At 44.6% G+C, this 13,055-nt stretch overlaps 1 protein-coding gene across 16 annotated transcripts in view; it reads left to right on the forward strand.

The window, feature by feature from the left end:
• Nucleotides 1-13,055, forward strand: part of LOC125768032 (teneurin-m) — a 616,010-nt gene that overhangs the window by 590,229 nt on the left and 12,726 nt on the right. For 11 of the 16 annotated variants that reach the window (XM_049435139.1, XM_049435138.1, XM_049435137.1 and 8 more), the window contains 9 exons: nt 1,152-1,418; nt 3,375-5,336; nt 6,303-6,580; nt 7,726-7,942; nt 8,021-8,215; nt 8,657-9,068; nt 9,152-9,285; nt 9,368-9,575; nt 12,271-12,297. In XM_049435139.1, coding sequence (XP_049291096.1) covers nt 1,152-1,418; nt 3,375-5,336; nt 6,303-6,580; nt 7,726-7,942; nt 8,021-8,215; nt 8,657-9,068; nt 9,152-9,285; nt 9,368-9,575; nt 12,271-12,297 — 3,700 coding nt within the window. The remainder of the gene's footprint in view (nt 1-1,151; nt 1,419-3,374; nt 5,337-6,302; nt 6,581-7,725; nt 7,943-8,020; nt 8,216-8,656; nt 9,069-9,151; nt 9,286-9,367; nt 9,576-12,270; nt 12,298-13,055) is intronic. The other 5 variants (XM_049435140.1, XM_049435151.1, XM_049435150.1 and 2 more) reach the window with 5 other exon arrangements.

Here is a 13,055-nt window from a genome sequence, read left to right on the forward strand (position 1 = left end):
GGGAAAATATATCATCATTAGGATTATGTTTTTTTTAGCTTTTTTATTGTTCTGCACTCTGACAACTGTCATCCAAATTTCGCGATCAACTGCGTGACCTCCGGACTTTTTGTGTCAATCTATCTCAAGCTGGTAGATTTTTATGTCGGACAAAAAAAAACCCTTTCTTTCCTTCCGTCGTGCGTAGGCTGCGCTGAGTCAATATTGATCTTGCAGGTTTTAGCGCCACCGTAATGGGCTTTAAGTCGGATAGAATACAAAGAAAAAGAGGTGCGAAAATCCTTAGTACACAGTATAACGTAGACATTAGGGATGGAAAAAGTCTGTCACTTCTTTCATGTAGTGTTTGTGATGGATTTAAAGGACGGTGTGTGGGTGCATACTCTTTTACAGTTTTTCTTCGGCGGAGGGTTTCACTCTTCAACAAAAAACGAGAGACTCTTACTTACCACCACAATAGACACTTCAACCACAGACGATTCGTGACTGTCTGGGATTTCACGAAGGGTGGTGAGTCAGCTTTGAAATTAAAAAATAAACTCCATTACAAAGTAATAACGATCAACAATAACAACAAAAAAACAGAAAATTACACCACATGTGACCAGAAGCTTCCCTGCTAGTACATTGTACTACAAACTATGAAGCATCACATTTTGCGAGGCGTGAGAGATTGATATTTATGTTAATTGATTTTCGTCACCATTCCCCAATACCATTTCGTCCAAATGGCAGAACAATGATGATTCGTCTGCACCGGATCGTGTGTAGCACATCAGTTGGATGATTTTTTGTAATGCGTTCTCAACCTCCCGCATCATCATTAATGGGTTCCATCCATTTTTGGGGTAGTGCTGGATCTAAAAGGACCCCGTGAAGGGGAAATTCTATTGTGCAAAGACACACAGACCAAGTTTGCTCACAAAGGACCACATAATTCTATGCCATAGTGTATGGTTTGATGTTTAGAAGATCTAACAGAAAATGCTTAATTATAGCTTTTGGCACCTTTCGAGTAGCACACAAACCTCAGTGTAGAATTCACTAAAGAAATGTTTCGTTTTATTTTACCTTTAGCTCCTAAAACAAACCCTAATTCTAATGTGTTCTCGCCTTTTTTTCTCTCTCTCTTCCCAACTCTTTAATTACAGCAATTAACAACAAAGGATCACCGATAGACTACAAAACCGGCTCCGCCTGCTCGACACCTACGAAGGACACGCTGAAAAGCTACGATCGCAACTGCATGGGTCCGGTACTGCCGCCCCGCAGCACAATGTGCGGTCCGCCGGCTCACCACTATTCGGCGCCACTTAACTTCCGCAAGGGCTTCACCTTCACCAAATGTACATGGAAGTGTACGGCTATCTTAGTGATACTATTAAGTGTTATACTCGTTATAACATTATTATTAACAGGTAATTGCACGCTTTTACGCGCCCCCACACCATCACTTTAATCACCTAATTATAGACCCATCTCGTCCGCACTTGTGATACACTCGACCCTTGAGGGGCGACTGAGCTTAAATCCTACCTCCAATACCTGAACACCACGTTCGTCCTTTCGGGATGAACGCGCACACGGTAGACGAGGATTTGATGTCCGAAATATGCGTCCGCTCCTGTCCGAAATATTGGCTGACGTAATATGACGTGCAAGCGACAAAAAAAAAACACGACACGAACGAATCCGGACTGGGAAATTCGCGACAATGTCCGAGGCATCCCCAATATGTCCGTACAGCCTTATGTTACATTCGCAACAACAACAAAAAGTGGACATATCTGATCCAACCATCCAAAGGGTATCCAAAAGCGGAACATTAACGGTGGCGGTTCAGAAGGATGAAGTGTGCTACAAAATGTTGTACCATTTGTTGCCTTCAATACAATGGTTTGGAGCACCGTTTTTTTTGAGGACATCAGCCCAGTTGACGAGGGAACGACACAAAACCAACCTAGATTGTAACGCTCGGGTAACATGATGTCCGTAACCGTTCGAGTTACGCACAGGCGACGTACCGGACAAGTGGAAGCTGTGCAAGAACACATCGAAGCTTTGTCCATGTTTGTCATGGTGTGTTATTTTTTGTTTACTTGGAACCCTACCAGTGCAAGCGATGCTAATTTGTGCAAAGTCAAAAAAGATTTAATTCCAAAAAAGGGAATTCGGGGAGAACACGGAGTGTCGGAACCCGGGGTAAATTGTTTGTAGGCGACTGTTATTCGTTACAGCACGAAACCAAAAAAAAAACGAGGGTAAATTTGATCCACGGATAAAATTCGAGATTTCGGAGGTGGTCAGTTGGAAGGATATCAAAGTTTATTTAAAAAAAGAAACCCTCAGCAGACAGGCCCAGAATATGATCGGAAAACGTAGGATAGAGAAAAAAATGAGAAATTCTATACCATATCATTAGAGGAAACCTTTGTCCGGGCTTTGTGTGCAACTCTCGAGTTTTCGGACGCTTTTTAATCACTTAATTTGTGTGGCCCAGAGTTCTTGTGGCATCGTAATAAAACCGCCATTAATGGGACATTCACGTTCACGTGGCAGAAGGAAATCAAACCGTACCCGGGGTTTGTGTTTCAGTTGACAATTAAGACCGATTTTAGACAATAAGCCGTACAGGCGAGATGTCGGGAGGAGGATGTTTATTCTATTTGCGATTTCTCTCACTTTACTGTGTGCGATCGTTTCCGTTCGAGAGGACGTTCGTTTTTTGAGTACGTTCAGTGCTGGCTAATGAACATGATTTACTAACCTTGACATGGGATAGAATTACACACCTCCACACTTCTGTCCATGTATGTCCTTGGATAAACATGTCCAGTTGCTTTTCTTCAATCCCCTTTTCAATACTCAAAAGGATGTAACACTCGCATCGGGAAGATGTCAAGAGACGTCTCTCTTGATTCCATTTACGGACAGCCTGTAGCCATATTGTTATTTCTTCCAGTTTTTCCCTTCCTGATGGGTTTAACGAGAAATAAACGATCCATTTTGCATCCGTTTTCAATATTCGATTCCCTCGTGGCGTGTGACGCACGCAACCTTGTGTCAGCTGTTCAGTGGAATGATGATTAATTCCAGTAGCCTGTAGGCTGTAGGGATATGGATTCTCACGATCTCTGCATCATAAGTGATCCTTCCCCCGGGGGCCATCCGGAGAAGAGTCCGGTCAGCTCTGAATGCCGAACTTGATCCTCTTTACCTTTTTGGGATATTTAGACAACTTTGTAAGGCTTTTTCTTCAGAAATCCTTCCAGTATCCGGGTAGCAAGCCAGATGGGTTTAAACTAGCTCATGTTTCGTATTTATCACATCGCTGACGGTTATTTTTTTCTGCTTTGCTCCCCATTTCGTTACAGCATCTAACGTATTAAGTATATCATATCCAACCACCAACCCCTGTACAGTTCTAGTCGATGAGAAGGCAGAAATCTCCGCAGCCAAAAGCACGATAGCGGACGCGAACCGGGCCGGCATACCGGGTGGCGGTGGCGACGGGCTCGGCATTGATCAGTCCCTATCGCAATCCGCTTCCGGTCGGCCGAAACCTATCGCGGCTGACGAATCGTCACCGTCGTCATCAGCAGCGTCCGGTACGGGTTCGGCCGGGTCATCCTCGCTGTCGGCCGCCTCAACGGCAGCCACCGGCAAGGCAGCCTCCGGTGCGACAGGAACAGGTACAGTAACAGATAAACGCATTGTTGCATCCCCACCTTCGGTAGAGTTGTTGCACGCGGTAGCTGATAGTACCGGCACTACTAGGGTAAAAGTTGGTGACGGTAGTAGTAGCGATGGTAGTAGTGGTGTGATGGTAGTTGTTAAGCGTTCCCGCCGTCAGGCAACGGGTGACAGTAACACCGGAACTGACACCGGCAGCGCTGACCGCAACGATGGGCCCACTGACGGACGGTTTGATGATAACGATTTGTTGCATGCTTCGGTGGTTGATGTTGTGGCCTCAACCACCACTCCGCCATCCATCCGGTTGGACGGTAACGCTTACAGTGCTTACAAACAAGATACTGACGAGGACGAACCGGCTCCCGAGCAGTCTGATCAAGGCAAGGATGAGTTGCTTCCTTTTGCCCAACCGTTGACTAATTTACTTGCGGCAACAGTAGGAAGTGCTGGTGGTGAAACTGCTGTCAACAATGGAACCGTTTACAATGGACGCAATGATGGTGATGAGCCTTCCCTGACTGATATGGATGGTTCACTTTCTGCTGAAGACATCCAAGCACCGGATGACGAAGGCTTCGGTAGTATCGCATCAGGGCAAGATAATGGCATTTTTATCACTAATGATAATGACTTGCCACCCGCTACCATGACCACGGTGACGTCGCCGTCTGGCCCCTTAAAGACGTCGGCCGAAAGTTATCCTCAAACGACACTCACCAACGAAGTTATCAACGCACGACTGACCGACGATGAGGATGAGAAATGGTCCAACGATGACCCGTCAGCCGTACACGGTGCGATTTATGGTCACGTACCACTGGATCAGTCGGACGTGGCATTGGTCAGTCTGGAAGATGGGTTAGAACTTGGCAAGGTGCGCGATAAGCACTACTACAAAACCATCGAGCAGGTGGCGATCAAAGAAAATGCACCCAAACATACATCCACAGCCGAAGAAGAGCCGTTGGAAGAGGTAAGAATTCATACACTGCCAGAGTCGGTACTTCCGGTCACGGTGCAGCCAACCGTTCCAATGTACCTTATCAAGGAGGTAAACGGCACGTCATCTTCGGAGGAAGGTGCGGAATTACCGCGCCTGCTGGTAAACATTTCCATCGCCACTGATCACGGTTCGGGCACGGTGCAGCATTCCGTGTACGTTCTGCAGGTGTCCATACCGACACCGCCGGAACATATGCCACGGCCCGCTGCGGATGAACCGAAACCGGCCAACTTCGAGCAACCGCCACCCGTACCTCAATGTCCACCGGAACCACCGCCGGCACCACCGTGTCCAATCAAATGTCCTACCGATTCGTTGTTCGCTCGCTATCGCGTCGTCGACGTGCAGGAGGACGATAGCGAATTCGTGGAGCTAGACGAGGATGCGGTGGAACCGTCGGTGGTGGCCGTTGGCCAACAGGATGAGTATGAACTTTCTACCGAATCACCCGAAGCACTGGAAGCCAACGATGGTTTGACGCAAGAATTCACCACACCGCCACGATTGGTGCAGGAGCAGGAACTTACTGACGGTGATGATGACGATGATGATGCTACTTCGACTTCTAGCATAGCGTCGACCACATCCGCAGCGCAATGTCCCGAGGTAACGCCACCGCCCATTCTCATCCTGGAAGGTGAGCACCGAGCGAATTCGCGTACCCCAAACCTCCCAAAAAACCCCAAGCTTCCGAATTCCTGCCCGGGGAGTTCTTCCCGTGTATATACAGTACGGCGATAGTGTCTTCATCAGCAATCGATTGAAAGAAGGCGAAGCGAAATCGTGCCAGAATTCCCAAGGCCCACCCGTTCGCCGTAGTACGGAGAAGACGGTGTCTAGGAAACTAACCTCAAAATGGTGATGGAACCTGCTTTAAATTCAGCACCGTACTGGAGCGTACATTTGGCGTTCTCTACTGCGGTGGCCGCACACTAATACCACGTACCATGGCGTTGCTTTAGCCTTCCATCTGTATAAATACGCTTTAGACGCTTCTTTTTTTTATTTTGTTGCTCACTCATTTGCTTCGGTTCGCTTGATTTGACCGCTTACCTTAGTTGTGTTTTTTGTGTGACTGTGAAAGCTTATCCTAGAACTAATTAGTATGCACGGAGAGTATTCATGTGTGTGTGTGTGTTAGAGTAGTTTTTACCCCATTCGGAATGTTGTACAGACATTCGTAGTACATTCTCTACACTAGACCACTAACTTCCATAGTGATTGGCCTCAAAATCTCTTGTACAACATACATACTAACTAACTTTTTTATTCCATTCGCTTCTCTTCCCATTCTTCTCTATCTTTTTGTATATCTCTATCTCTTTTTGTCTCGCACTTTCTATTGTTTCTCCTAACCCAACCATCCCGACCGTTTGTTTTGGGGGATGTTACACTTTTTGGCGCACTGCCGTACTTTACGTGTTATTTCCGTGCTCTGCACTTCCTATCCCCTATTTTTTGTATTCTGTTCTGGTTCTCGGGTTCTTATTGATTGCAACTCATGTGGCATGGGTACATATGGTTGCCGATCGTCAAACAAACTGTACCAAAAAACAAAAAAACAATACCCCAACAACGAACCAAACTCGCAAAACTACAACAGGTGCACGAACATTCCCAGCGCGAAGCTTCCCACCGGATGGTACCACGTTCTCGCAGATCACCCTCGGCCAGCGGCTGTCGAAGGAGATCCCACCGTACAGCTACTGGAATATGCAGTTCTACCAGTCGGAACCGGCGTACGTCAAGTTCGATTACAGCATCCCCCGAGGCGCATCGATAGGTGTTTACGCGCGCCGTAACGCCCTGCCGACGCACACGCAGTATCACTTCAAAGAGGTCCTGAGCGGATTCAATGCGCGCCAGACACGTGCCACTCATGTAAGTACATCATCATTATCAACTACGTCCTCATCATCATCTTCGAGGTGTGTCCGTTTGTTTGCATGAACGTTCTGAAGTCGGGCGCTTCTCTGTGCCGGAGGGGTAGAATTTAACCAGTTGGTGAAGTAGTACCCCCTACACCAATGAAGTAACACACCCTCGATAAAAACAATTCACGCCACCCTCTGGTCGGATGGCGGTGGCTGGTCAATTCCTTTTGTCGGATTGATTTCTCTTTCTGCTAAGACCCTTTTACGATCCATCAAGATCAGACAAAACTGATTAATTAGAACGATAGCCAGAAGCGAACCTCGTTTAGATCGGAAATCGAGCGGATTTGCTTGATACGTCTTGCCGCGCGTACGGTAATTGAAAGCCATACCATATTAGAGTGCTATTTTATTCCGATTCTTTTATTTCTTCCCATGCGTTGTGTATGAGTGTGCATACTGACGTAACTGTTCCTGGCATATGTACCCCTTGGTTCGACGGTTGCGTGTTTGAACATCCTTTGGCGATTTCCTAGCGGCCTCTTCCCTTCAGAACAAATGCCCGTCCTGACCGCACGGTCAACCTCATTTGTTGAGCGATTTATACCACTCTCCATAACAAGCGTACTGTGTCCCAGTGGCCAAATGGGGCGCATACAGCAACCCGCTTGTGTGCTTGCGTGTGCGATGTAGCGATAATGAAAAGTTAACTAAACAACCTAAACGTCCCACTGTTGTCGTCCCCTTTTCGGATGGTCGAGTGTTGTTGGCGCTGATTTGATGGTACGGCACACAGTGAGTGTGGCAAGGTCACTGAGCAAATATTGATAAAAATACCCACAATGGAGGAAGTCCTCCGGGCAAGGTTAGTGGGAAAACTAAGTGGCTCCAAACATAGTGACAGAAAGCATAAGGTCGCTGAGGGTGTTTTTTGTGTATGCCGTCCTATTTGGAACTGAAAAAAATACATCAGGAAATCACGCATCCCAGGAGTAGAATGGGCGTGAATATTCGTTAACTAAACATGAACATTACTTCACGAAAAACTATCCCAATCTTGATAGCAATCGAAAAAAGCAATCTACTTCTTTGTATAAATGTATTATTAATGATATCGTTTCATTTTTTGTCCCTGTTCACCCGTTCATACAGCCATCGATGCGTCGAGAGGTCACACGCTACATGGAACCAGGCCACTGGTTCCTTTCCATCTATAACGATGACGGAGATGCTCAGGAGATTGCGTTCTACGCGGTGGTCGCTGAGGATATGACCCAGAACTGTCCGAACGGATGTTCCGGTAATGGTCAGTGTCTGCTTGGACATTGCCAGTGCAATCCGGGTTTCGGTGGTGACGATTGCAGTGAGAGTAAGTATACTTGTAAGTTGTTTCTCCTACCAAGCTCAAATATCACTATCGTGCGTCGTCTATTTGTCCCTTTTGTAGGTGTCTGTCCAGTACTCTGCTCGCAACGAGGCGAATACATTAACGGCGAATGTCAATGCAACCCCGGCTGGAAGGGCAAAGAGTGCTCACTGCGACATGACGAGTGTGAAGTGCCGGACTGTAATGGCCATGGACACTGTGTTAGCGGCAAGTGTGGATGCGTTCGTGGCTACAAGGGCAAATACTGCGAAGAAGGTAGCATTATACATCTGTTTTGTTTTCTTTCTTTTAATTTTGTTGTTGGATTGTTTGATCCCGTTCCGTGTTTGGGGACTTTATCTCCTTCGTTGAGTTCCAATTTCGTACATTCAGGAACTCACTGCAAAGACTTCGAGAGTTCTAGAACAAGTGTCTCTAGTGCACTGTCTGTCACTATCACTTCCTATCTTATGTATACGCGACTCTTGAGTACTAACCCGAAACACTAACACGTAGAGATCATCCGCTGTAGACACATGCCACTCACACTCACGCGTAGTGCCCAAACACACAGTAGTATATCTGACCGCTCGCTCATCACTAACCCCAACAAGAATGATGGAAATGAGCTGATTATACTTCAAGAATTCGGTACATCTTCTACTGATGGGAGCCGTAACTAATAGATTGCTGTTCTTCTAAAATTCCCTCTTTCAGTTGATTGCCCCCATCCGACCTGTACCGGACATGGGTTCTGTGCTGAAGGTACCTGTATCTGCAAGAAAGGTTGGAAGGGTCCGGACTGTGCCACGATGGACCAGGACGCACTGCAATGTCTGCCGGACTGTTCCGGCCATGGTACGTTCGATCTAGATTCGCAAACCTGCACCTGCGAACCAAAGTGGAGTGGCGAGGACTGTTCGAAGGAGTTGTGCGATCTGAACTGTGGTCAGCATGGTCGTTGTGTTGGAGAAACGTGCAGCTGTGACGCTGGTTGGGGTGGCGAATATTGCAACAATAAGCTGTGCGATCCCCGCTGTAATGAGCATGGGCAGTGTAAGAACGGTACCTGTCTGTGTGTTACCGGTTGGAACGGCAAACACTGCACACTGGAAGGATGTCCGAATGGGTAATTGATGCGCTTGTTAATAGCTTTACATTAGTCACTGTAGGAATCAGTTTACTAATGAAGGATTTTGACGCATTTTACAGCTGTTCCCAGCATGGTCAGTGCCACGTAAGCGGTGAGTTGATGTGGGAATGCCGCTGCTACGAAGGCTGGGACGGTGTGGACTGTTCGGTACCGCTCGAACAAAACTGTGGTGACAATAAGGATAACGATCGCGGTAAGTAGAGTAGCTTTTCGATTTTACCAGCCTGCATATAATAAACCTTCCTTCTTCGATTGTTCCTTCTCATCTTCAAAAGACGGTCTAGTCGATTGTGAAGATCCAGAGTGCTGTGGAAGTCACTCGTGCAAAACGAGTCAACTGTGCGTTTCCGCACCGAAACCAATCGATGTACTGCTGCGCAAGCAACCGCCCGCCATTACGGCATCGTTCTTCGAACGCATGAAGTTCCTGATCGATGAGGGCAGTCTGCAGAACTACGCCAAGCTCGAAACGTTCAACGAAAGGTAAGCAATCTAACCATACAAGCTTTCAACCGTACAGCTCCCACAACCGGGTTGGGAATGAACTTTTGTGTTGTGTTTTTACTTTCGTTTTGTTTCGGTTTACTTTTTTATTTCGTTTTCATCTCATCTCGTGTTTTCATGTTTAATTTTGCATCGACCCGCACGCGGAACCCGTGCGATGCAGAGATCAATGATTATTTTTATAGCAATTTGAAATGCTAATTTGAAAAAGGCAAACCATCGTGACATTATGACCGGTTGATTGGCGAACAGTTGCAGCTTTTTTGTTGTTGTTTTGGTATACGGTTTTACGATTTAAATATTTCACTGCTTTTGTTCACACGTTTACTTTAATAGGAGACTTTGTAAACGTTTGCACCGGTGTCGATTACGTGTTAATGATCGATATTTGTGTGCAAAGTTTCTTTTTTATTTGGCATTTTGATACGGTGAAGAGTTCATTTAATTGCTATAAATATTTGTTTAAAGAATTTTAAACGGATTTTCTTCATTTTGTTATGGGTAACTGTTCGCCATCGACTGTTTCTGATCTGTTATTCATGGAGCAGCACTCTGAGTTTTTTTTTTTCACACACTCCAAAATATATCTTTAAATACAGATATCAACAAATGCTGCCATAAAACGACCATTTCTGCTTGCCATGACTAACAGAGAGAAAGAACATAATGATGATTGCCTCGAATCATCCCAAATCGAATAAAAATGCAACTTACAGCAAAAAAAAATCATATCATACATCAATATAAATATATACACGTTTTGTTATTATATAATTACTATATAAATATATTATGTTGTGCCCCCGTCTATTTATACATCCTCCCGCTAATTGCCATTTGTTTTAATTTTTCAATGTTCCGCATCAACCAAAACCAAACAGAATCAAGTGAAGCAACAATAAAAAAAAGAAACAAACAAAAAATTCAGTAAATCGAAAAGAAAAACGCAGTAGAAACTCCCTCCCGTGAAAAGCGTAGTAGAAGTGATTTTTGTACTGAGTAAAAAAAGTATATTTCCCAAACTGCAGTGCCAGTCAAAGAAAATCATACGAAATGGTTCTGCATAGCAGCAACGCACCGAACAGAACACATAAAGCACAGACAAAGAGCTACACAAAAATACACAAACACAATCTCTCTCTCTCTCTGCCGCGAAGAAGATACAAATTAAACCCATTAAAGGCATCGGCAAACATTGGCGCAATGTAAACAGTGAAAGCGAAACACCCGCACACAAAATTGAAATCAGCAGTTTTATGCTTTGGCGACAATTTCGTACATTTTACGCCATTATTTTACAAGGCTCCGTTTCATCAGGCCCGGAGCCAAAGCATTGCGACGAATGCTGTTAGTTCGGAAAAAAAATTTGAAGATGAACCCTCATGGTCGGTGTATCATAATGGTTCATAATTGTTCAGTGTATTGTGATTCATTTGTGAAACAATGCAGCCAATATTTGGAAACTGTGTGCGTGTGTGCGTATCACACGGTGAGATCATTTTGTGCGATGCAATTTTGCTTTTTTTAACGTGTGTATTTGTTTTCATTCCTGATACTGCCGCGAGTGGGTTTCAGGATTTTCCATTATGTATCGCAAATTAATACATTAAATATTAATCATCATCGAGCACTTTCCGCCCTGTTGTTTTCTCTCCTTCATTCATGCAGTATGACATGAGACACCGCCAAAGTAGGGTGCGTCTGGATGTGTGAGGTTTGTCATTTTCCCAGCAGGTGGAAAAACCACCAGCGTTAGCGAAAATTCCATTCACACACCGGGTGGCCGGGAAATTGATCGAGTCGATTTCGCCTGTGTTAACAAAACGGTCACTGGCACTGGTCAGTGACTTCCATACGGAATGCTGGAATTGACTTACGTGCTGGAAAGGGATGCATTAACCACAACCTGCTTTTACCCATTGCCCCAACACTTGACCCACCACTCCACTCGAATCCGGAGGGGAACAGAGTGAATGGTTGTGTGAAAAATTAATTCATACTCAATCGCTCGATGATGATTATAACACCAGCACTTAATGCGATAATATTTTAATTATTACCAACCATGCCCAGGATACTTTGGTTGAAATTGGCGCGTTGGTTAGCACGGCCCAGCCCGCTTAAAGCTGCATATTTAAGCCAAATCCCTTGGTTGGACATGGCGTAATTGGCATACGAACTTTGTGCCTCCATTCATCGAGGGAGAGGAATTTTTTTATATTACCCATTCCCCTTTTTATACACTGAAAGCAACATAGTTTTAGAAACTTTGTTGCGTACCGACACTTGCTTTAATTCGCTTGCCAGAGGGTTCGTTTAATAGCTAGACAAGCTTAGCATACATACATCAGAAGTCTTTATTTCATCTCAAATAGGGAAAAAACAACTTTAAATGAATAGTCTAGGGGTATTATCCTTTGCACAAAACATTTACTAATAAAACCCCACATCGTGTCCCAAAGAAGAATAACTAAATCCCGCCTCGTCGAGAGAACTTATCTAATCACTGTTTCAATTTTTGCTTTTCTCTCCTTCCCTTTTCTCTCTCTCTCTCTCTCTCTCTCTCTCTCTACGTTTCAAACTCGGCTAACCACTAAACTAACCACTACTAAAACTACTACCACTACTTCTACTACTATCATCCATCACTGCTATTGCTTCGTGAATCGTGCAGCGTTTTTTGGAATCATTTTAATGCAAGGTAAGACCCCGCGTACCAAAAACCTCCTAAAGTTTTATGATTGGAAGTTTTTGAAGCCCAAAAAAAAGTACATAAAATAAAATAAAATAAAGAAAGGGGTCAAAAGCATACGCGAGGAAAGCGTCGTTACCGCGAAGGAAAGCTTAGCAGTATGTAGCCACGTAACCAAATTACTAACCACTAAAAAAAAAAAACAAAATGGCCTAACCTATAGCTCTCGTATCGGTCCGGACACTAGCAAATGTAACATGGTTGAATTGCTTGCAGTAGTACCAAAAAAAGAAAAAACGAAAAGATGCAAACTGTTTGCGGAATAATTCCTTCCAAAAATCCTTTTGTCACCACCCTGAACACACACACACCCTACATAACCATTTAACTTGCTTCCGAATTGTAGCCTCCTAAATCAATCAAAAAAAGGACATTTGTGCATGTTTTTCCTTGTTCCTACTATAAACGAAAAAAAACCTTGATACGAACAAAGGACCATTGTTGGTCTAGATCGAGAAACAATCAAGTTCCAATATTAACAAAAAAACCACCCCCAAAAACCAACCCCTCAAATAACTACCCCTATTTGTTCCATTTGTTGTCCTTTCTCGTTTTCCTTGCTTCCAACACATAAAAACCCCCCAAAAAAAATAACAAAATGCTTCCCACTTTTGATCTTAAGTTTTGTGTACCGTGATACCGAAATTTATGTTTTAATTGTGTTCACACACACACACACACTCGTTTCACTTTGCGTAATAGTCTGC

Source organism: Anopheles funestus, chromosome 3RL, assembly GCF_943734845.2.
Source record: "Anopheles funestus chromosome 3RL, idAnoFuneDA-416_04, whole genome shotgun sequence".
Taxonomy (NCBI): Eukaryota; Metazoa; Arthropoda; class Insecta; order Diptera; family Culicidae; genus Anopheles; species Anopheles funestus.